The sequence below is a fragment of the Pholis gunnellus genome, assembly GCF_910591455.1.
Source record: "Pholis gunnellus genome assembly, chromosome: 1".
NCBI lineage: Eukaryota > Metazoa > Chordata > Actinopteri > Perciformes > Pholidae > Pholis > Pholis gunnellus.
Window position 1 is genome coordinate 592,687 of NC_136528.1, and position 26,299 is coordinate 618,985.

Consider the following 26,299-nt stretch of genomic DNA (forward strand, 5'->3'; position numbering starts at 1 on the left):
GATTTAATAAATGGTGATTGGACGTAAATCTACTTGACGAGAAACAGACATTGTGATTTCATGATTCATTGCATTAAAGTTGCGATGAGATGAGCAGCTCTAATGTCATGAAGACAGAGAGACACGGGACGGTTTCATCTGTCATGAGACCTTTATTCTTCTGTAGCTCATGTCAGAGAAAAAGGTCAAAGGGTTAGAGAGACGAAGACACAAGAGAAGAAGAAGAGACAGACATAAGAGAAGAAGACATTAGAGAAGAAGACATCAGACAGAAGTCAACTGAATAATCCTCGTCTGTCCTCATGAATCATAAATCATCTGTCAGGTTTTTATCTGTCGGTTGAATGTCGATTGAATGTTCGACTGTAAATTATTAAGGAAGCTACAGGATTGAAGTGATTCTCAGCACACACACACACACACACACACACACACACACACACACACACACACACACACACACACACACACACACAATTGTTTTATGATTCAGATTATAAACCGTGAGGATTATTGTTCTGCTGCTGGAGCAGCTGAGGGGTTAATGCTCATGATGACGCTGTCCTCGTGTCCTCAGAGGGACGTTTGTCAACACAAGAGTTCATTCATGAAATGATAACGTAAGAAAAGAGTTGACAGTAAGATTAAAGGTTGTTAGATCTCCAACACTGTTATGAGTTCATCAGCAGCTCATTTACATGTTACACCAGAACGGAAACTGTCCCATCATGGAGGTGACGTGGAAATCATTTAAAATGTTGGTCCATGATGGTCCTGGTGCTTCAGATGATCCATGATGGTCCTGGTGCTTCAGATGATCCATGATGGTCCTGGTGCTTCAGATGATCCATGATGGTCCTGGTGCTTCAGATGATCCATGTGGTCCTGGTGCTTCAGATGATCCATGTGGTCCTGGTGCTTCAGATGATCCATGATGGTCCTGGTGCTTCAGATGATCCATGATGGTCCTGGTGCTTCAGATGATCCATGTGGTCCTGGTGCTTCAGAAAGAGATACTGGATGGATCATTCAGGTACTAAATAAATGACTTAACCTCTTAAACCTCTAGGCCTATTTTGAGACCTCTGCTTGAAAATGTCCTACCGCCCTGAAAGGGGCTCATCTCTCTAACTACAAGGTCTATTTGAATAACTTCAATGGAATTATAACACTGGTGATAGTTGTTTTTATATGTGTACATATCAGTGTATATGTTACTGGTTAATGCTGAATGAATAGAACACACAGCTCAAATTAAAAATGTTCAGGTTCGCCTGAAAGAAAAAGAAAAATCACTTTTATTGGTTTGAAATGATGCAGACGAAGACTTAATGTGATCATTGAAACGGTGCGTCTTCCACTGGACGCTGTGACGCTGGGATCTAGTTTTAGGTAAGAAGGTAAACAGGGCCACCTAGTGGTCTTCCTGTAGAACCTCTTAGTCCAGGTACACATCAAAGTCTGATATATTATATATATATATATATATATATATACCGAGAGGCCTTTGCTGCTGTGGAAACCAGTTTTGTAGATTTTGTAGAGGCTCTAAAAGTTCTCCTTTTCCAGAGTTGCCACGGTTGAAAGGACAAACGTGGGACTTTCACCCAGTGACTCAAGTCACCATTGAGTCATCTTCAATGGTTTCCTCGGTGGCAGCACATCATTCTACCGGTACGCGCCGTCACCGCGCAATGTGCCGTGAAGAGGACATTCAACGTATTTCTGAGAGTTCACGTTGGATCTGAACCTCAGTTGATGAGACTTCTGTGCTGATTGGAGAGTCCACGAGACACAACATGTATTCACTGATCCGCTGCTACAGAACAGCTCGGGCTAAAAGCGGTCGATTTCGTTTCTACAATTATTTAGAATGTGACGATATTCAGAATTTGATAGGTTTCATGTAGACCGCATATTCAGGTTGGATATTCAGAATTAGGTCTCGTTCTGAAAGGAGCATTTTCAGATGAAGACGTGTGTGACGTGATGTTATTCTGGTTTCAGGAGCGTTCTTTGGACACGAATTCAGCTCATTCAGAATTTTTACCGAAGTTTGCGACACAGATTCTTTTCCTGTTTACGACCAAACTAAAAACACTTCTTAGAGATGAATACCCAAAAGAAAAGCCTACGTTTCTGGTCAGAAGGAGAAACACCTACTGTAAGAGCCAGTTTGTATTCTTAGCAGTTTTTTGTATCTTATGTTTATTGCAATAGTATTAGTGTTATGCCCTTTAGAATGTTTACCATATAATAGAGGTAATTAGTAAAGGTAATTGGTCATGTAGTAGAATGTGCTTCAAATGTGTGTTTTTGCCCTATTAAGATAAAGGCTCCTCTATTCTGTCCTGCTATTGGATAATATTTGGTTGACTCCTTGTTGTCAGACAGTTTGAGGTGTCTGTTCACTGTGTTTGTGTCCACTTCCAGTTCACAGACATCTGATGGAGAGAACGAGACACGGAACATCTGCAGGTTATCATCTGATGATATTTATACAACTTGAACTAAATCGACCTGATTGCATGAAGGCAAATATCTGTCAATATCCTCGAGCATGAACTAGATCCACGCGTGCTACTCAAAGAGCCGCTCGACATAATGAGCGCTTTGACATCATCTCGCGCTGAACATCTCTGCTCACGGGAGATGCTTTGAGGGCGAGGGGCGTCCCCTGGTGGACGCCTTCTATCACTGCTCGCAAAGTTTTCACCTGTATTCATTTTTAAATGTGTCCGTTATCCATTCTGAGAGAAACGGGGCTTTGCCTGTAAAAAGTCTGCAATACATCTGCTGACAGTTCTTGCGATTGCGGTACGAGAAGGATACACTTCTGTATCTCCACCGTTATCTGTGATAACTAGAACATACTTGTTACCCAGGGCAGATGTGATTAAAGGTCCCGCTACGTCAGCCGAAAAGTCTTCTCCATTTGTATGAGTTTGAATGTGCCTCATATCACATTTGATGCGTGGCATGCCGCTTTTTAGCGCGCAATCTTCGCATCTTCTTTACATAATATTACATTTGTCTTTTTATGTCACCGAGTGATTAGTGGAGAGTCAATAAAATTCTGTGCGCTTCATTTTCTGGTATTACAATCTGTTCGTTTTGTATGGAAGCCCATTACCACCAGCAAAATAAAATAAAAAATCCACCCGAAAAAAATTAAATTAAATAAAATCCACCCAAAGAAAATTACATATATGTCCACCCAGAAAAAAAGAAAAGATTTTTTTTGCATGTCGTGTTTCTTTCGGAAAAAAAGTAAAAAAAAAAAAAAGAAAAGTTTTTTTTTTGCCGGAAAAAATACGACATGCAATTCTACACAAGGTAACTATTACTGGTGACTTTTGTAAATGTTAGATGTTATATATCATTATAAGTATTAATATGTAGAAAGACTTTTCATGGAAAGACTGGCGAGGGGATGAAGGGACCTGTGAGGAGATCGTCACTGAAGCGCATGCGCACTTCTAATGTCTTTTGCTAGCAAAAAAATAAAACATCATAATCTTTTTTTTTTTTTTTTACTTTTTTCCGGCTAAAAAAAAAAACCTTTTTTTTTTTTCTGGGTGGATATATATATTATTTATTTTTTGGGTGGATATTTTATTTATTTATTTATTTTTGCTGGTGGGAATGGGCTTCCATAACAATCTGTTGGTTTTGTTCCCACTCTTTGCTCTACACAGGGCGCTTTGTGCAGCTTCCTCCAGCTCTTCAGGCAGTGGGAGTACTCTAAGCCTCCCCATGTCTCATAGCCCTGTTTGCAGGAACACTACTTCATTATTTCTCCCTGTAGGAGCAAATGGTTTGCACTCAGTCCGGTTATTCTTAATAACCGGACTGATCTCACAGCACCCACACACACACACTGTGCTCCGGTTCTCCTCTTTTTAAGCTGCTGTGGTCATTTTGTCGGATTTAGTTTTGTCTCCACTTTGACATCTCTGGTTCGGTCTTCATAGTCCCTGATAATGTTTAACCGTCGCGGCAATAGGTTCCTCGGAAAGCGGGACAAGCGTGCGCACCTAACACGCTGGTCAACCCGTCGGCCGTCCGACCCGTTTGCACGTTTGCTTCCTGTCTGCTGACACAGACAGGAAGTAGCTCACAGACCAATCAGGAAACAGTCCAGTACATCAAGAAGAAGATCAGTGAGAATGTGTCTCCAGAGAAAAGCATCAATCTGTTCCACTGTCTGAATGAACTGAATGATGGTTCTCTAGTGGAGGAGATCCAACAGTCCCTGAGTTCAGGACGTCTCTCCACAGATGAACTGTCTCCTGCTCAGTGGTCAGCTCTGGTCTTCATCTTACTGTCATCAGAAGAAGATCTGGACGTGTTTGACCTGAAGAAATACTCTGCTTCAGAGGAGGCTCTTCTGAGGCTGCTGAGAAAACAAATCACTGAGAATTGGGGCCCTAACGCTAGAATCAACAGAAATTCATAATACATGACACTGAAACACACAGAATAAATATACATCACAAGAAAAGAGTCAAACAGCCTCTGATGTCATTTAACATTTTATTCACAAAAAGCCTTCACGTTTGTAAAAATGTGATCAAACATGGATCCCAGTCTGTACGTGGTAACGAGGAGTATTTAAACCTGATCACGTCCGTGTGTACAAATACACGTTTAAAGTGCTCATTGCTGACCGTTTATGGTTTGAAAAGGTTTATTATCTCTAAAATGAACTAAACATTGAGTCGGACTGTGGACGACCTAACCTGAGTGAACAGAAGACAGAAGAACAGAAGTTTAAATAATGCCACGGACTCGGACAGTGATGAATAATCAGACATCATGTAGTTTTCAAAAGCATTAGTGACTGATGACTAATCTAAACATAAGTATATGTTTAATAACATAATCATCAATAAAAGCTGTAAATCTATATTCTGAACCGACATGATTATATGTTTTTATAAATGGATGTTCCCAATATTATTTATAGATATAAACAAGTTATTATAAAGTACACAACTTATTGATCAATTGTTCCCATCGATCTTTGAATGTTTCATCCCTGAAATAGTCAGAAAACATGAAAACAAATTGTTAAATATCTGAGAGATCTTTATTATTATATACAACCGAAATGAATGAGGGCACACATTCACTTACATATAAAATAAATCCTGAGGCGACAGAAAATACTTTAATACCAACACTTATATATAATATGAATTATCTAATTTGGTTGTTGAGTTATTTATTTGTAATCAGTCAGGTTTGGTCGTCTGTATATTTGTTATTAAAGGTGTTTTGTGTACAAGTACTTAATGTAACGTAGAATATCAGGACAGCTTTGAAACTGTCTTCAAACCCTGAATGTCCAGAATGTCCGAATGCAATCTTAAAATAAAATTGTAATGGACTTGTGACGAAAGCAAGCTGTAGCTGTTCAGAGAAAACCATTACATTGAGAAGTTTTTCTTTCACCAGGTGAAACACGGAACACACAAATTTGAATACAACACATAATAAAATATATTAAACACATTACAAATAAAGTGAAACGTATGCTAAACCTCTGTTTCTTTGTGGGTGGAGAGTAAGTATTAACCTAAATGATATTGATGATACTGCAGCTATATTTGAATGATATATTTCAATAAAACTATTTTTTAGGACTAATTGAAAAATGCTTGGGCTGATGTTTTGTTTATTTATAAAATACAGACTCTTCACTTGTTAATAAAGTGTCCTGCAGTTTTCTGTCAATAATGAACCTCCATTTTCTGTTCTACCAAAGCAAAACGAGTGCTTCATATGTTGGTGGTTGAGTGCGTGGTGGAGAAGTTCTCCATGCGCAAACGAACCACCTTGCCCGTGGGTGGCGGCGGGTACAGGAAGCAGCAGGTGAAGACCTGGCGGCAGGCCTTGCGGAAGTTCTCAGACAGGAAGGCATAGAGGACAGGGTTGACGCAGGAGTTTCCATAAGAGAGGCAGTGGGAAACGATACGAAAGGCGAAGGTGGCCTCATTCAGGGGAAAGGTGCCAAACTCCACCCACATGGCGATGATGTGGTGGGGCATCCAGCAGATGGTGAAGGCGGTGATGACCAGGAGGACAGTCTGAGCCGTCTGCAGGACAACAGAGAAGAAGAGTCTGAATGCTGAATCTGCTGGTTGTGGTCGCTCCAAACACTGACCAGATACTCCCCAAATACCGTCAGGACACTCCCCAAATACCGTCAGGACACTCCCCAAATATAGTCAGGACACTCCCCAAATATAGTCAGGACACTCCCCAAATACAGTCAGGACACTCCCCAAATACAGTCAGGACACTCCCCAAATACCGTCAGGACACTCCCCAAATACCGTCAGGACACTCCCCAAATACCGTCAGGACACTCCCCAAATATAGTCAGGACACTCCCCAAATATAGTCAGGACACTCCCCAAATATAGTCAGGACACTCCCCAAATACAGTCAGGACACTCCCCAAATACAGTCAGGACACTCCCGAAATACGGTCAGGACACTACCCAAATACAGTCAGGACACTCCCGAAATACGGTCAGGACACTACCCAAATATAGTCAGGACACTCCCGAAATACGGTCAGGACACTACCCAAATATAGTCAGGACACTCCCGAAATACGGTCAGGACACTACCCAAATATAGTCAGGACACTCCCCAAATATAGTCAGGACACTCCCCAAATACAGTCAGGACACTCCCCAAATATAGTCAGGACACTCCCGAAATACGGTCAGGACACTCCCCAAATATAGTCAGGACACTCCCCAAATATAGTCAGGACACTCCCCAAATATAGTCAGGACACTCCCGAAATACGGTCAGGACACTCCCCAAATATAGTCAGGACACTCCCCAAATATAGTCAGGACACTCCCCAAATATAGTCAGGACACTCCCCAAATATAGTCAGGACACTCCCCAAATACAGTCAGGACACTCCCCAAATATAGTCAAGATACTCCCCAAATACAGTCAGGACACTCCCCAAATATAGTCAAGATACTCCCCAAATATAGTCAGGACACTCCCCAAATACAGTCAGGACACTACCCAAATATAGTCAAGACTCCCCAAAAACTGCCCTCCTTCTTCCTGCCCATACAAACACAACATCAGTAAACACAAAAACTTCAAAAAAGGAAAAGAAAATGTCATAAAAGAATAGAAAAGAAAGAAAATTTAAAGAATTAATCAACCAAACGTTCCCTTTTGAGTGAGTTCATTCTTTGTGTCTGAATGCAGCTTTGAGTCTGTGGTGTGCAAAGAGTTTTCTGTTGTATCCCTGTGACTCATCTGCAGACTCCCCACATCCAACTTTGACACCATCATATTTACACCCACAAACTCTGGACCCGGTGGCACCGGTTATGTGTACAATCTGTGTCCAGATTTATATTTAATCTGTTTAAAAAACAGACTCTTCTCCTACACAGACAGCTGTGACTTCAGGCTCCAAACCTCCACAACAAATGTTTCAAAGCACTCCAAAGCTAATCCTCCAACTGCTCTGTTTGTGCCACTTTACAGAAATGTTATAAAAAGAAGGCCTCCTCTGTCACACAGGCAGCGACAAATGGCACAAAGGTTTTTATAGTCTAACTGGTACATACAGGAAATCAAACGGGCTGGCAGAGAATCCAAAACCCAAAGATCAGGTAGGTTCAAACAGGCAGGTCAGAGACCAGGAAACAAGAGACGAGCCACACCTGTAGAACAACTGGATTGTTAGAGCTACTCTTCACCACAGGGTCACCACAAAACACATTAAGAAAGAACACATTCAAACAGGTGTGGAGCAGTAAAAGCAATGTGTTTTTGTGAGGAATTAATAAGTATGTTTAATAGCACCCCTAGTGGTGGATATTAAATGTTACAGTATATTTACTTATAGAAGTTTAAACCAAAAAGCATCGTCATTGGATGTATTAAACACTGTGAAGATTTGCTGAAATGTATTAAGTGTTAGGTTAGTTAGGGTTTTCAGAGACGACCATATGAACGAGTGGAGTGTGTTGCTTTAAGGAAGGAGAGGGGGCCGGACCAGAAGAACAAGTCATGAAGCCAAGGAGGAGCTTATTGGATTTCAGCCAATCACTGAGCTGATACGGAACACTTCGGAGGCACATGAGAGACTATGGGACAGTGTAACTTCGGACATCTGGAGATTCGCTGCGGGCCATCGGCCAGATACCAGTCCGGATTAGGCCTCTGTTTCATGGAACATTAGATTATTAATCGTGTGATTCGGTTTGTAACTGTTCTTGCGTTTGCAGGATAATAAATCCATTTGATTTTAACTCGAACCAGCTGTTTTGTTATGGAAACGGATGCAGAAGCACATGGCTGCAGGGGGGGGGGGGGAGTTACGGCCCTAACATTTTACTTTGGAAGGGACAGAGACTTGTGTCGTCATGTGTGTACATATACAAGCATGGTAGTATATTATATTACCTTTTTTTAATCCCTGATTGCTCCACGAGTCTGATTATAAAGTTTCACCTGATGAACTCACACCTGTGTTCAGGTTCAGATACTAAAACAGTGATATTTGATATCTCTGCACCTTGATCTCACCTTCTTTATTAAGTTTGTGTTTTATATGATTTGGCTGCTCAATAAAGAACCATAAAAACCTTCAAGAGTCTCCACTGGAGGAAAACTCATTTACAGGTTATGAAAAACATTTCCTGATGAAAACAAACATCAGTGTTGTAAAAGTATTAATAACTAAAGTATTAAGACATGTCCACTGTGGACGTTACTCCCTCTGTTGACTTTGAGCGAATCTCCTCTATTCTTAGTCCTGTTGTCTAAATATTTACCCAGCAGCCTTTGTTCTGCGATCAGCTGTAACAGGACGTCTGCACACTGTCAACCAGGGTGGCCTCAGTGAGGCCCATCAGCCAGCTTTCCCCTGGAGGTCCAGAGTACTACGATACCACCAATAGTACTACGATTCAGAGTACAAAAGGAGCCGTACATGGTACTACGTTACCACCAATAGTACTACGATTCAGAGTACAAAGGAGCCGTACATGGTACTACGTTACCACAAATAGTACTACGATTCAGATCAAGTTTCTGATCATTCAGAAAACCTTCACACCAGTACACTGTCTGAGGACACCTGGACAGCTCTGGCTAAACATCTCTGTGGTGATACTGCTGCTCAAAGGAGGTTAGACCGGTTTAAAGGAGCTTAAACTAGGTTAAACCAGGTTAATATACCAGGTTAGAGGAATTTAAACCGGTTCAAAGAAGTTTGAACAAGGTTAAACCAGGTTGATATACCAAGTTAGAGGAGTTTAAAGTGGTTTAAAATTGGTTTGAACCATGTTAAAAAAGTTAGACCTGGTTAAATGAGGTTAAACTGGATTAAAGGAGTTCAAACTAGGTTAAACGAGGTTAATATACCAGGTTATAAGAGCTTAAAACAGATTAAACAGGTGTACCAGGTTCAATGAGGTCAAAATGAACCCTTTCTGGCAGAAAGCCCTGAAGTCAGATGTGTTTCTATGGTAACTGTGTGAAGAAGAAGAAGCTGCTGCTCATCATCATCACAGTCTGAAGATCCACAGCTCTCTGACAGGATCACACTGACCATTCGACTTCATCTTCATCTTCATCAACATCGACAGCAGAAACTGCACAGCAACAAACAGCATCAGAGAGGAGGAAGAGGAAGAGGAAGAGAAAGAGGAAGATGAGTAGAAGCAGGAGGAAGAGGATGAAAAGGAGGAGGAAGTTAAGCAGGAGGAAGAGGAGGAGGAGAAGGAGGAAGAGGAGGAGGAAGTTAAGCAGGAGGAAGAGGAGGAGGAGGAGGAAGAGGAGGAGGAGTGCACCTTTCTTTTGGAGCGCTCAGACTTCCTGGACATGTTCTTCATCTTTTTATGAAGATGAAACAAAACCTGAAAAAAAAATCAACAATGTGAATAACTAACGATAACGGAAGATTACTAATGATAACTAATGATTAATAATGATAACTATAACTAATGATTACTTATGATTACTATAACTAATGATAACTAATGATAACTGACGATAACTTACGATAACTGATGATAACTGACGATAACTGACGATAACTTACGATAACTTACTATAACTAATGATAACTGATGATAACTGATGATAACTGATGATAGCTTACGATAACTTACGATAACTGACGATAACTGATGATAACTGATGATAACTGACAACTTACTATAACCAATGATAACTGATAACTGATGATAACTGATGATAACTGATGATAACTGATGATAACTTACTATAACTAATGATAACTAATGATAACTTACTATAACTAATGATAACTAATGATAACTGATGATAACTGATGATAACTGACGATAACTGATGATAACTGACGATAACTTACGATAACTGACGATAACTGATGATAACTGACGATAACTGACGATAACTTACTATAACTAATGATAACTGATGATAACTGATGATAACTGATGATAGCTTACGATAACTTACGATAACTGACGATAACTGATGATAACTGATGATAACTGACAACTTACTATAACCAATGATAACTGATAACTGATGATAACTGATGATAACTTACTATAACTAATGATAACTAATGATAACTTACTATAACTTACAATAACTGATGATAACTAATGATAACTGATGATAACTGATGATAACTGATGATAACTTACTATAACTGACGATAACTTACTATAAATAATGATAACTAATGATATCTTACTATAACTTACAATAACTGATGATAACTGATGATAACTGATGATAACTAATGATAACTGATGATAGCTTACTATAACTTACTATAACTGATGATAACTGACGATAACTTACTATAACTAATGATAACTAATGATAACTTACTATAACTTACAATAACTGATGATAACTAATGATAACTGATGATAACTGATGATAACTGATGATAACTGATGATAACTTACTGTAACTTACGATAACTGATGATAACTTACTATAACTTACGATAGCTGATGATAACTTACTATAACTAATGATAACTGATGATAACTGATGATAACTTACTATAACTGACGATAACTTACGATAACTAATGATAACTAATGATCACTTACTATAACTGACGATAACTGATGATAACTAATGATAACTGATGATAACTAATGATAACTGATAATAACTAATGATAACTGATGATAACTGACGATAACTGATAACTAATGATAACTGATGATAACTAATGATAACTGATGATAACTAATGATAACTGATGATAACTAATGATAACTGACAATAACTTACTATAACTAATGATAACTAATGATAACTGACAATAACTTACTATAACTGATAATAACTAATGATAACTGACAATAACTTACTATAACTAATGATAACTAATGATAACTGACAATAACTTACTATAACTAATGATAACTAATGATAACTGATGATAACTGACGATAACTTAATATAACTTACGATAACTGATGATAACTTACTATAACTAATTATAACTGAAAATAACTAATGCCAAATTAAGTCAAGTACGCTATTTTACAACTTTTAGGACCTAATGATTTAAAAAAGGGTGCCGGTGCAGGTCTGTGGGGGAAGTCGTTTGGGGCATCAAGCGACCTGGACGTGGTGATTCTGTGGTTTGGTCAGTGTTCTTGCTGAAGCAGCGGTTTGAGCTAAAGTCCAGAGAGCCTTAATGTCTCACAGTTGGATACACACAGAAGGAGGTCACGCATGCCTTCACAATAAGAGCTCTGGGACACGGGGCACTTCAGAGGACTTTGATATTCTAACACATAGAGCAGAAGAAACCATCCAGGATTTATTTTAGGAAGAAAGCCCTCAACAGGTGTTTCCATGGAGACAGAGCGGAGCAGCGCCGACGATACCATTGGTCAAAAATATTTCTCATTTAATATTTCTGATCATTTCGTCTGTTGGACAGAAATGCAAGAAAATGTAAGAAAAAAGAATCACATTTTGGGGAAATAATGTGTTTTATTTTGAAACTTCAACCCGGCTTCTCGCTGTCTCCGCGCGCTTGCAGCAGGTTTTTACGCACAGTTTTTATGACCGTCAGGACTTTGTGCGCGCCCTTTGGCCCCTCTGCGCTGGTATGAATGCGTGTTTTACAGCAGCGGGGAGTCAAACATTATCCTGCTCAGGGAACTGACCTTCGAGTAGCAGCAGCTGATGAGCAGCAGCGGCAGCAGGTATCCGATCAGCAGGATGGTCACCTTGTACGTGTGTTTGGAGGCTCCGGACCACTTCTCCCAGCAGAAGGTGCTGTTGGGGGCGCTGGGGTGGTTGGTTACGACCTGATGCTGGGCCACCGGCACCGAGCACACCAGGGACAGCGTCCAGATGACGCACACTCCAGCCAGCGCGTTCCTGCGGCTCCGGACGCACGGGGACTTCGCGGAGAGCACCACGGCGATGTACCGGTCCACGGACATGGCCACGAGCGTGAAGATGCTCACCAGCATGCTGACGGTGGAGAAGTAGTGTCCGAACTTACAGAGGACGGCTCCGAACACCCACTCCGGCAGAGAGTAGATGGTGGCATGGAAGGGGACGCAGAAGAGGAGGAAGCTGAGGTCCGCCACGCTCAGGTTCAGGATGAAGATGTTGGTCGGGCTGCTGGAGCGCCTCCCCCCTCCTCGCCCACCAAGTCTCCCAGCGACGTTGTACTTCACCTTCCCGATCACCACCATCACCAGAGAGTTCCCCACCACCCCCACCACAAAGATCAGCCCGAACACCACCGGCACGATCGCCGCCTCCGGCCCGGAACCGTCGCCCTCCGCCTCGGACCGGTTCGACTCCAGGAGTTCAGCCCAGCCGAAGGAGTTGTTTCCCGGCAGCAGCATGTTGGAGCTCCGCGGGGGAAGCTGGGTGGAGGAGCTGAAGAAGACCGCGACTGACTGACTGAAAGATCAGGTCCATGATCCGGATCAGACACGTCTGTCAACGGAGTCCGGACCCGACAAGCTGCTGGAGACGCGTCAAGTGCACGGAGGCACGGTGCCATGCTTCCTGTCAAGGGATTTCAAAATAAAACATTGATTGCCAGTATGTCAATTAAATAAGGAACCAGAACATGAGAAACATGAATGAGTGGATTTTAAATTGAAATGTCCATCAAATAATGGTTACTACAGTTACTAGTTACCATCAGTTAGTACAGTTAGTAGTTACTAGTTACCATCAGTTAGTACAGTTGGTAGTTACTAGTTACCATCAGTTAGTACAGTTGGTAGTTACTAGTTACCATCAGTTAGTACAGTTGGTAGTTACTAGTTACCATCAGTTAGTACAGTTGGTAGTTACTAGTTACCATCAGTTAGTACAGTTGGTAGTTACTAGTTACCATCAGTTAGTACAGTTAGTAGTTACTAGTTACCATCAGTTAGTACAGTTAGTAGTTACTAGTTACCATCAGTTAGTACAGTTGGTAGTTACTAGTTACCATCAGTTAGTACAGTTGGTAGTTACTAGTTACCATCAGTTAATACAGTTGGTAGTTACTAGTTACCATCAGTTAGTACAGTTGGTAGTTACTAGTTACCATCAGTTAGTACAGTTGGTAGTTACTAGTTACCATCAGTTAGTACAGTTGGTAGTTACTAGTTACCATCAGTTAGTACAGTTAGTTGTTACTAGTTACCATCAGTTAGTACAGTTGGTAGTTACTAGTTACCATCAGTTAGTACAGTTGGTAGTTACTAGTTACCATCAGTTAGTACAGTTGGTAGTTACTAATTACCATCAGTTAGTATAGTTGGTAGTTACTAGTTACCATCAGTTAGTACAGTTGGTAGTTGCTAGTTACCATCAGTTAGTACAGTTAGTTGTTACTAGTTACCATCAGTTAGTACAGTTGGTAGTTACTAGTTACCATCAGATAGTACAGTTAGTTGTTACTAGTTACCATCAGTTAGTACAGTTAGTTGTTACTAGTTACCATCAGTTAGTACAGTTAGTTGTTACTAGTTACCATCAGTTAGTACAGTTAGTAGTTACTAGTTACCATCAGTTAGTACAGTTAGTTGTTACTAGTTACCATCAGTTAGCACAGTTGGTAGATACTAGTTACCATCAGTTAGTACAGTTAGTAGTTACTAGTTACCATCAGTTAGTACAGTTGGTAGTTACTAGTTACCATCAGTTAGTACAGTTAGTTGTTGCTAGTTACCATCAGTTAGTACAGTTGGTAGTTACTAGTTACCATCAGTTAGTACAGTTAGTAGTTACTAGTTACCATCAGTTAGTACAGTTAGTTGTTACTAGTTACCATCAGTTAGTACAGTTAGTTGTTACTAGTTACCATCAGTTAGTACAGTTAGTTGTTACTAGTTACCATCAGTTAGTACAGTTGGTAGATACTAGTTACCATCAGTTAGTACAGTTAGTAGTTACTAGTTACCATCAGTTAGTACAGTTAGTTGTTACTAGTTACCATCAGTTAGTACAGTTAGTTGTTACTAGTTACCATCAGTTAGTACAGTTGGTAGATACTAGTTACCATCAGTTAGTACAGTTAGTAGTTACTAGTTACCATCAGTACAGTTGGTAGTTACTAGTTACCATCAGTTAGTACAGTTGGTAGTTACTAGTTACCATCAGTTAGTACAGTTAGTTGTTACTAGTTACCATCAGTTAGTACAGTTGGTAGTTACTAGTTACCATCAGTTAGTACAGTTAGTTGTTACTAGTTACCATCAGTTAGTACAGTTAGTAGTTACTAGTTACCATCAGTTAGTACAGTTAGTAGTTACTAGTTACCATCAGTTAGTACAGTTAGTAGTTACTAGTTACCATCAGTTAGTACAGTTGGTAGTTACTAGTTACCATCAGTTAGTACAGGTCGTACAGTCACTTCAGGATGTTAACGTGTGAATAAACAGTGTTGTACAACATCAGACGTATGAAAGATAACAGAAGGTGATTGGACGAACTGTTTAAAGACAACAGAGTTAGCTTCCTCTATGATGATTTATGATATCAAATATTAATAACATGTTTATGACTGTGTGTTGCAACAGCCATTGTTAATGTAAGTGGACTGTGTTGAGGCAGGTGGTTCCAGTCACGTGAGGCCGAGAAGGTAAAATCCTGTTCACTGGAGTCGGGCAGGAGTTTAGTTTCAGTCTAATTTACTGTTAGATTTCATTCTTGGACTTTATTTTAGTAAACTTATTGTTAATAAATGTTTCTTGCATTACTCCTGCTAATCTATTTGGTTCTTTTGAGAGTTTTCCGGTGACAAACCGCCTCATGACCTTTATATTGGGCGGCAGCACTAAAGACACCATTATGTTGACCACTTGTTTCAACTTCTGATTAATTGTTAGTTCAGAGATCTGCCTTCTTCTTCTCCCACATTCATTTCTACACTTCCTGTAACAAAGGAAACTTCTGAACAAATTAAATTAGTGAGAGAAAAATGAGACTAATGAGGAGCTTTAATGAGTCATGACGTTTTACAACATTTTCCATTTCAGTGCAGCTCTGAACTAATTCTGAATCAAACAATGAGTTTAATAGATGACTGAGTTCACTTTGTGTCAGCAAAGATCTATACAAAGAGAACCTAAACCCCTAAACTGCATCAGGCAACACCTGTCTCACACTGGCCAATCACCATGCACTGTCTATAAGAAGGGGACGGAGCACCCATTGGTTTGTGGACTGACGTTTAAGATCCTCGAGTTTTGCCGTCACCATCTTGTTTTTTTGCAACCAGAAGAGAAACAAGAGGGCGGAGCTACATAAAACAATTAGGCGACCAAAATGTTACAATTAACTTTGAAGAAATGAAAACACACTGTAACAGAGTCAAAGTTTTAAGACGAAAAAACACGGACAGCTCTCAGACCAGACAACGCCGTGGTGTCGACCTGCCAATCACTGTGTAGCCCCGCCCCTAAAGCATCCCCTGCTTTATGGTCTGTTTGACTCTAAATGGACCATCATTTACTAAATGAACATCATGCTGTATTGAAGAAGACTTGAAACTAGAGATTGAGACCATAAACTCATGTTTACAATGTTTACTGAGGTAATAAATCAAGAGAGAAGTAGAGTCATTTTCTCATAGACTTCTATACAACCAGAGGAGTCGCCCCCTGGTGGACACTAGAGAGAATGCAGCTTTAACACGTGAAGCGCCGGCTTCACTTTAAAGAACCGGAGGTGTTCTCCTGCCAATCACTGAGCTCCTTTACCTGCTTCACACTGACCAATCATTAACCAGCTGCAGGGGAACATGGCGGCCTGTCAGCTGCAGAGATTCCCAGAAGGTGCCACAGTTGTTGTTTAAAGGTTTTTTCCGAACCGGGTCCTCCCCTCTGTTAAAAATTAACAAATTGCCCAATACTGTAAGCGCTGTTAGCACCATTAGCTGTTAGCACCGTTAGCTTCTAGCCACTGGCTCAGCTGTCGCCATGTTGAGAGTGAGAGTGGAGGCACTAGACATGCTTGAATTTAGAAACGTAAAGAAACGTAAAGCTTCATTAACTTCTATGCGTCACACGTTATTTTTCCATGTTTCTGTGAATCTTTATGTCTCATGTGGTGTATTCATCAAACACAACCAACTTTAGTGTTTCTCATCCCAACTCGTCACATTCTGGTACACCGGGTAGACCGGCGAGCGGAACTGTGAAGCTCCACTACGTTCTCGGTAAACGTTGTAAATTCAAACAAAACCACGTATTTCAACGTATCCTCATCAACAGTTCGTCTGATATCTTAAAAGTTAACACTCATTTTCTGTGTGTTTTCCTACAAAAGTCCAGCAATACACGTCAAGTTCAGCTTGATACTGGAATAGTCTTTTCAAAATAAACTTCCTTATTCACAGGAAATTACTAGCGAGGTTCATTTTGATTATATATATAGATATATATATATAGATATATATATATCTATATATATATAAAACCATGTGTGTCTGTTAATGTGCGCCATGTTGACACACGTTGACTGATAACACACTCTGTACAGTCAGCAATCTGTGTGAAGATAATCTGTACATGAACATGAATGTTTCACAGATATGTTTATATATATATATATACATTATATATTTATCTATATATATGTAGATATATAGATATATCTACATATAACATATGTTATAGCAAAACACAACATAATATTATGTCATAAAATGATCAAGTTTCATAAAATATGAATTCATTAATCCAAAACTGAATTCTATCAATAGAGCAACAATGTAAACATAACAAAAGGCGAAATGATTTGATCTGTATATAAACACATTATACACACACACACATATACATATATATATATATATATATATATATATATATATATATATATATATATATATATATGTGTGTGTGTATAATATTAGACTCTTTAAAGATTTAAACTACAAACATTTCATACAAAGAAAATAAGTTTAGCTTTACAACAGAAACATATTCCAGTGAAAAGATGAATATCATGAAATATGACATAAATATTAGAGATGGATATTATGCAGCTTCATTAAAGGTGTTCTTCCCGTTACAGACTGCTGTGTGAAATAAAAACACATCTTTATGATATATAATAATGTAAATGACAATGAGACATAATGAGAGTCACATTAAAACCCAGCAGATGTTCAGAGACCACATCTGGACTGAGCAGTGACATCACATCACATGATTACATGACAGTCGTTTAGCAGACGCTGTTATCAAAGAGACGTACGATAAGTGTGTTCAACGCGCTCCGACCACAGCTGTGTGTGTTGAGATGTGTTGGCACGTCATGAAAGCTAACTCGTTACATTGTAATGACACAGTGTTTATTACACCTTTACGCATCGTCACACATTTATATATTACCATAAAATACACTATCATCTGTATAAAACCTAAATGTATCTATTTCATATTAATATTAATGTTAGTAGTAGTATTTATTATATTATTATTATTATTGTTATTATTATTAACCACAGCATTTATAGTCTAGAATTACCTCAAACATTTTTATTTGTGCAGTTTAATGAGTAATATGCTGATTCTCTATTATTATTATTATTATTATTATTATTATTATTATTATTATTATTATAATCATTATTATTATACAGGACACGTTTTTTGGGAATTGTGAATGTTGTTTTATTTTTGGTGAACATAATTAAAATGTATTATTTTGTTGTTTAGTGAAGGCAAATTATGTTTGTATTTATAATTGTAACATTATATTTGTGACAAATCTGAGATCTGAATTAAAATAAAGTTGAGATGAAATCCACATGTGCAGACTGGTGTGTGTGTGTGTGTGTGTGTGTGTCAGCAGCCAATCAGAGAGCTGGATTTCGGGGCGTGTGACCCGTGAGAACGTCGCCTTCGCCTCCGGTCTGATAACCAGCTGGACGAACCACCGACCGCTCTGATTGGCCGAGGCCCGGCAGACTTCAGGGATAAAAGAGCAGCTCGGTCCTCCAGCACATCACCTTCATCACCTTCATCCTCACCATGGCCTTCCTCTGGATCCTTTCCTGCCTCGCCTTCGTCAGCGCCGCCTACGGTGAGAAAAACACTTTTTAGACTTTTAGAAAATGACTCGTCTGTGAATTCTGATTCTAAATTTACTGAAGAACTTATTATATATTATATATTATATATTATCTATTATTATATAGAACATATTTCAGTCTGTGAAAAACATCCACAGAAGAAGAAACGAGTGTTTCGTCGTGACTCTCTGATGATAAACGTGAGATTATTCTTTAGGATCAAATATTAAATTGATGATAGAAGTTACAGCTCAGTCTGATATCGTACATCAGAAGCAGTTTGGCCTCTTTGTCCTTTTTAAAGTCCGTCACCTGTCGTCCAATCAGGCTGCGGCACCCCTGCCGTCGCCCCCCAGGTGACCGGCCACGCCCGCATCGTCAACGGCGAGGAGGCGGTGCCTCACTCCTGGCCCTGGCAGGTGTCCCTGCAGGTGAGTCCACTGACACTCCTCTGTTTCTTCTTCTTCTTCTTCTTTGAATTATTATTCCATCTTTTCTTCTTCCTGTTTTTTTTCTCTCTCTCAGCAATCCAGCGGCTTCCACTTCTGCGGAGGATCTCTGATCAACGAGAACTGGGTGGTGACCGCCGCTCACTGCAACGTCAGGTCAGTCTGACTTCCTGTCTGACTTCCTGTCTGACTTCCTGTCTGACGTCCTGTCTGACTTCCTGTCTGACTTCCTGTCTGCATGTCATTGGTTTCTACTGAAGACGGGAATCTTTAAAATCCACAAAACATAAAATTCATCAGTGATTCTCTGTAGTTTTTATTTAAACAAACTATTTTCAGCGGCGGTTTAATCCACATTTGGTGCTCTCGTGAGTGTTTGTAGGATTGAGTCAGAAGGAACTACAGTGTGATGATGATGATGATGATGAAGGAAGAACAGCGAGGCTCATTGATCAGTTTTAATGATATCAGAATACTTGAGTCTGAACATCATGAAATATAAAGAAAATCACCTTTGTGCGACTGTTTTTACACCATTGAAGTAAACTGGATGTTTGTTTTGAGAGTACTGGCCCTTTAAATAAGTACTTCCTGTTTCCTGTTAGGACCTACCACGTTGTGATCGCTGGAGAGCACGATAAGGGCTACGGCTCCAACGAGAACGTCCAGCGTCTGAAGCCCTCCAAGGTGAGAACCACCCGTCAGCCAATCAGAATACACCTGCCCCCCCCCCCCCCCACACACACTCACACCACCACCACTGACCCCTCCCCCTCCCTTCCACAGGTGTTCACCCACCCCAAGTGGAACCCCAGGACCATCAGCAACGACATCTCCCTCATCAAGCTGGCCTCCCCCGCCCGCCTGGGACCCAACGTGTCCCCCGTCTGCCTCGCCGAGGCCACCGACAACTTCGCCGCCGGCATGACCTGCGTCACCAGCGGATGGGGTCTGACCCGCTACAACGGTGAGATATCAGGTCTAAGAGCTGGTCACGGGCACATGAATCCATGTTGCGCTCTGAAAGAGGCTAAAGAAAGAAAGTCTCGCTGATCGGCCTCATTGGTTGCTAAAGTGCTAAAGGTTTGGCATAATAATAATAATAATAATATAATCTACACAACACATCCTCAAATACTTCTCTGCAGTTTTCATTAAAGAGGCCTTTTCTTCAACTCTGCAACAACCATGCTTTTACTCTGAAAGGGGAGGAGGATACGTGTCTGATTGTGTGTGTGTGTGTGTGTGTGTGTGTGTGTGTGTGTGTGTGTGTGTGTGTGTGTGTGTGTGTGTGCGTGTGTGTCTCCCACAGCTCCCAGTACTCCCAACAAGCTGCAGCAGGCGGCCCTCCCCCTGCTGTCCAACGAGCAGTGCAAGAAACACTGGGGCAGCAACATCACGGACGTGATGATCTGTGGCGGAGGAGCTGGAGCCACTTCCTGCATGGTGAGGCCCCGCCCACCACCTCCTGTCTCACCTCTCTCTCACCTGTCTCACTCAGATGTGTATTAAGAGATGTTGTTGTCGTTGTGTTTCAGGGCGACTCCGGCGGTCCTCTGGTCTGCCAGCAGAACGACGCCTGGACTCTGGTCGGTATCGTCTCCTGGGGAAGCAGCCGTTGCTCCACCTCCACACCTGCCGTCTACGCCCGCGTCACCGAGCTCCGTGGCTGGGTCGACCAGATCCTCGCCGCCAACTAAAGAACCCCGAACCCCCCCAAACCCCTCCACCTTCACTCCACGGGTGTGTGGACGGTGAATGAAAATAAAAACACTGAACATCACTGATTGTGTTGGTCGTTTGTTTCATTTTGTTTCAACATGCTGCTAGATCACAGCACAATGCATGCTGGGTAGATTTCTGGGTAGAAACAGGTGGAGGGTTTGAGCACTTCCAACTGTTAGCTTAACGTTAGCTTAGCGAGGCTTCAGCAGAGAGCAGATCTAATCACAGGGTCGCTGGTTTGATCCCCGACTCCTCCTGTGGAAAAAACACTGAACCCCAGACTGATGGTCAGACCTGCATGTGTGTGTGTGTGTGTGTGTTGAACTTTATATCTAGACTGCAACAAGTGGACGTAGTCGTCGTGACGTCACCCGTTGGTTTGTGGACTGATGTTTCGGCTTCTTCTCAACCAGTGAACAGGAAGTGACCATATCTGGACTGAGGAGGAGTGACGTAGAGACGCCGTATACGTCTCTGGTAGAGACCTGTCAATCACTGTGTAGCCCCGCCCCTAAAGCATCCCCTGCTTTATGGTCTGTGTGACTCTAAATGGACCATCATTTACTAAATGAACATCATGCTGTATTGAAGAAGACTTGAAACTAGAGATTGAGACCATAAACTCATGTTTACAATGTTTACTGAGGTAATAAATCAAGAGAGAAGTAGAGTCATTTTCTCATAGACTTCTATACAACCAGAGGAGTCGCCCCCTGGTGGACACTAGAGAGAATGCAGCTTTAACACACAAAGGTTGTTCACGGCAGAGAACCATGACCTTTGACCTCTTCAATTATCATCACATGACTGATGACATCGTCAGCCTAATGTTTCTTTTTTTTATTAGCATTCCCATTAGCACTAGCATTAGCATTGGCTATTCTTCCTGGTGTCCACATACGTACAGTTAAACATATATATACACATATGCAGAGTATATATATATATGTATGCAGATTAACAATAAAGTATGTAGGAGAAACTATATTGATATATTTTTTAACAAACATTAAGCCAAGAATTCATTGCAAACTAATTATTTCTTCTTATGTAATAAACAGTAATTCTTAATAAACATAAATGTCTAAATGTCTTATATGTCCTAATAATTCATTCATCCATTGAAAAACATTTTTTTTCATCCTCAGGGAGAGGTTCTACTGTTAGTTTTACATGTATGTCTTAAAAACATTTCTGACTAAGCTGAACAAAGCAGTGAGCAAACAAATCACCAAACAGACCTAACATCTAAACATTTTAAATTTAAAGTCTTCTTAAAGATTCCCATTTGTTCTGATGTTTTATTGTATTTGTTTCGAACATGCTCATTTATAATCTAAGGTTCTCTCCAGGAGTCGTGTCTCTTGTTCTTGTTCAATCCGTAATGTTCTTTAATTTCATCGTCAGTTCATCTTCTAACTGACATAAAAGACGTTTGTTACCGATTCTTTAACATCAGAATAGGTTTGTATTTGAACAAAAACATTACATTTCCTAAAGCTGCTAACGAACGTAAAGGGCGGAAACAAGAAAAGAAAATGGTTCAGATTGACTCTTTGAAAATCTCCCATTTTTATGACAAAGAGGACGAGCAATTAAATTGGCAACAATTCTAAGAAATTCTAAATAACAAATTCAAAAATGATCTAGACCTGGTGGTCTATCCTTTTGAATGCCAATATTAAACCTGTTTTTCACATTTTGCCATCTTGAATGTAGACTGTTTTGTATTCTGTACATATTTATAGATATTCAGACGTCCACGTGTCTCTGCAGGTTTTTAAGTCATGATGCAACATGGGAAACTTCAGGTCAAGCTGCTGCTGATAAACAACCTGCTGCTGGGAAACACACACACACACACACACACACACACACACACACACACACACACACACAAAACCAAACTTCATGTTCATTTACTTTTGTCAAAACTGTGAAATTTAAGATCAAAACCAAATGTAAGAAAACTTTACTATAACTAGACGTTGTTATATAATCCATCGGACTTCATCATGATCTTTATCCAGAAGGTTTGGCGCGCTTCTCCTCACACAGCGTTGCCAACACCTGCGCAAAAAACACATGAAAACGTGCGGCCTGACCGGGAATAGTGTGCGTTAAGAGCTAGTGATGACATCACGGTCAGAGTGGAGCGGAGCAGGAAAATATTCTGTGATTCTTCCAAACAAATTGCTCCAGCTCCCACAATTTTTACTCTTTATACACCATTTTTGGCCAAAAGCATAGAAATGTTGTGCTGGTCGCAGTCATGTGTCTGTGGAATCCAACAGATTTACACATGTGGCTCAAAGAGCCGCAGAGCGACATGAACTCAACCAGCTGCTCCATTAGACTCCATGTTAAACCTCACCACTCATTTCTCAAAGAAAGCAGACGGTACCAGGTTTGTTTATTGCTCTGGAGCTCAAATGTTTAACACCACAAACATAAAAACCACATCAGCGCGTTCGGCAGAGTCTTATCTTTCTCATGATATCCATATTTTGGCACTCAGACCTTTTGTTAAAAGGAGGCAGGAGTTTTATCTAAAATGGAGAAAAGAACCTGAACGACACTACCGGTAACATCGCCGTGTGTGTATACTAGAAGCCACACTGTCAACATTTCTTGCAATTTTCTAGTTTTTTTTCTGCTACATCAAAAAAATAAAATAAAGTAAAATGCCGGATGTCTCGACAGCTGCAGAAGATCAAAATAAAGATTTCCCACGAGGTTTAGTGAGGCGACATCAGGGGATGTGGCTGAATGCAGGAGGCAGAGATGACTGTTATTAAATGTGTTATTTCTATATGTCGCTCTCATATAAAAGTAAGTTCAGTGAATCTGTATAGTTTTTTATTACATCACTTGAATGACTTCAGTTTCATTCAATCTCTGACTCACATTAAGCTTTGCAGCATTTCTGATTCATTGAAACTGTGAGGTCACAGAAGTCATCGTCTTTCTGTTGTCGTAGAATCTTATTCATGCTGAATAAATAAATGAATAGAAACTACTGAAAGAGACAACAGTGCTGCATGTTGTGTCAGCTCATTGTAAAATGATTTGATGTGCACTTTGGATGTTCACTGGAAGATGTTTCAGGTAAATGAATGTGAGAGCGTCTGCAGTGCATGAAGTGGTTCAATATTTTAAATCAGCCTTAAATAGGTGATGAAAAAATAAACTTCAGTGAGTTTAAAAAGAGTTTTGTGGACTAACATGTTAAACCAACATGTTAGTCCACATGTCTCTAACCTTCATGTTCCAGCCTCATCTGGTGGAAAACTCTCTGTCAGCTCCACCTGTTCTGACTCCCACGTCTCTGATAAGATGTCCCGTCCCGTCCCGTCCAATCACATCGCCTCCTGCTTGTATAAAAGCTCCTCGCTCACGCAGTCTCAACACGATCTAGCCATGGCCTTCTTGTGGATCCTCTCCTGTCTCGCCTTCGCCGGCGCCGCCTACGGTGAGACTAAATCTTTGACATCAGAGTAACAGTTGAGGGGAGTGAAGCATTCTGGGTAAAGTAGAGAGGCTGAAGTCTGAACAGAGTAAATTATGTCTTAGTTATTTATTGGTTTATTCAAAAACCAGTAGAGGGCAGTCAGGGAAGGAAAACACCACGTTTACATGTTGATACATGTTTTTGAATTATTTATATTTCGCTTTCTTTTCACTGGATGTGAAGTAAAGAAACCGTTGAATAAAAATGGTTCATACAGTCGAGGGATCATTCTTAAAATCATTAAATGAATACATTCAACATTTTATTAATGCTAAACTTCAATCACTGTTTGCTAAATGGTCACAAAATAATAGAAGGCAAACTTACTGAAGGATAAAAAAATGTAATCCAATAAGTGAAGTAATCGCGATGACCTCAAAGGTCACTTACGATCTTTTGCTGTCTGGAGCTTTCAACCATGCCTGGTTTTTGTAAGCGGACCTTCGATTATTTTTTGAAAGAAGCTCTTCCAGAATGTCAGGATCGAACTTTCACCTTGATGTTGTTGTTGTAAATGATGTCATGATGATGTCACCAGGTTGCGGCTCTCCCGCCATCGCTCCCGTCATCACCGGTTACTCTCGTATCGTGAACGGTGAGGAGGCGGTGCCTCACTCCTGGCCCTGGCAGGTGTCCCTGCAGGTAAACACACACATACACACACACACACACACACACACACACACACACACACACACACACACACACACACACACACACACACACAGGTTGTGGTAATAAACACGTGATCTCACTCTTGTTGTTCTTGTTGTTTCAGGATTACACCGGCTTCCATTTCTGCGGCGGCTCTCTCGTCAATGAGAACTGGGTGGTGACAGCCGCTCATTGCAATGTCAAGTAAGTGCGTCTGTCAGGGAATTATTCAGCAATATTTATAGATTTCTTTTAACAAAATGGCCGCCTCATGTATCCGTCCTTTTCCCCTGCAGGACGTCCCACCGTGTGATCCTCGGAGAACACGACCGCTCCTCCAACGCTGAGGACACCCAGGTCATGAAGATCGGCAAGGTGGGTGACAAACAAACGTCTGCATCTGGTCTCACCACAGCAACGTCTACCTGTGTGTGTTCGTTGGTCGTAACGATGTCATTTCCTGTCAGGTGTTCAAGCACCCCCGCTACAACGGCTACACCATCAACAACGACATCCTGCTCATCAAGCTGGCCAGCCCCGCCCAGATGAACATGCGTACTTCCCCCGTGTGTGTCGCTGAGACCGCGGACAACTTCTCCGGAGGCATGAAGTGCGTGACCAGCGGCTGGGGCCTGACTCGCTACAACGGTGAGACCACCTGACCAATCAGTGGAGAGTAAGGGGCGGGGCCCTTTAACCACTAGGGGGCAGCATGCAGCATGTCGACCTCCAGCTCAGACTGTGTCAGTATGAATGTCTGTTGATGTTTGAAGTGTTTGTGCGTTGCAGCTCCTGACACCCCCGCCCTGCTGCAGCAGGCCGCCCTCCCCCTGCTGACCAACGACGAGTGCCGTCGTTTCTGGGGCAACAAGATCACCAACCTGATGATCTGCGCCGGAGCCTCCGGAGCCTCCTCCTGCATGGTGGGTGGTGCATACGTAAAAACAGATGTAACAGGGTTTGATCCTGATGTTTGTGATGTTTATTTGTTTGTTGTTGTTTTTCAGGGCGACTCTGGCGGTCCTCTGGTCTGTCAGAAGGCCGGATCCTGGACTCTGGTCGGTATCGTGTCCTGGGGCAGTGGAACCTGCACTACCACAAGGCCCGGCGTGTACGCCCGCGTCACTGAGCTCCGCGCCTGGATGGATCAGACCATCGCTGCCAACTGAGCACCTCAGACAGTTTAAACCTGATCATCAATAAAACACAGAAACTCTGAACCGGATCTGTTGTTGTCATTTGTAATGAAAAGAAAGATGTTGACGTCTTGTGAAATCTCTTCTTTCTCTCTGAATGTGAGACCGTCAGATAGAAATCAGCCTGAACACTGAGTTCAGTACAGAGTTAGAATGAGTTAGCCGAGTGGAGCTGTGTCAATATGTCGATCAT

General features: G+C 41.1%; 2 protein-coding genes across 3 annotated transcripts; one reads left to right on the forward strand and one right to left on the reverse strand.

The window, feature by feature from the left end:
* Positions 1 to 4,589: 4,589 nt before the first annotated feature.
* On the reverse strand, positions 4,590 to 12,893 carry galr1b (galanin receptor 1b; the record flags this gene model as incomplete). Of its 2 annotated transcripts, XM_079156722.1 has the most annotated exons (3): positions 4,590 to 6,101; positions 9,852 to 9,917; positions 12,198 to 12,893. In XM_079156722.1, the coding sequence occupies 3 exons, from the start codon at positions 12,891 to 12,893 to the stop codon at positions 5,784 to 5,786; spliced, it is 1,080 nt and encodes a 359-aa protein (XP_079012848.1). In that variant the 3' UTR covers positions 4,590 to 5,783. The 2 variants fall into 2 exon arrangements, with proteins under 2 accessions (XP_079012848.1, XP_079012847.1); XM_079156721.1 differs by lacking the exon at positions 9,852 to 9,917.
* A 5,602-nt stretch (positions 12,894 to 18,495) lies between these two features.
* Positions 18,496 to 26,130, forward strand: LOC306696584 (transmembrane protease serine 9-like). The gene is made up of 14 exons (XM_079160241.1): positions 18,496 to 18,582; positions 18,899 to 19,002; positions 19,097 to 19,176; positions 19,626 to 19,707; positions 19,807 to 19,987; positions 20,333 to 20,466; positions 20,559 to 20,711; positions 24,082 to 24,217; positions 24,795 to 24,898; positions 25,035 to 25,114; positions 25,207 to 25,285; positions 25,378 to 25,558; positions 25,700 to 25,833; positions 25,918 to 26,130. The coding sequence occupies exons 1-14, from the start codon at positions 18,531 to 18,533 to the stop codon at positions 26,077 to 26,079; spliced, it is 1,662 nt and encodes a 553-aa protein (XP_079016367.1). The 5' UTR covers positions 18,496 to 18,530; the 3' UTR covers positions 26,080 to 26,130.
* Positions 26,131 to 26,299: the final 169 nt, after the last annotated feature.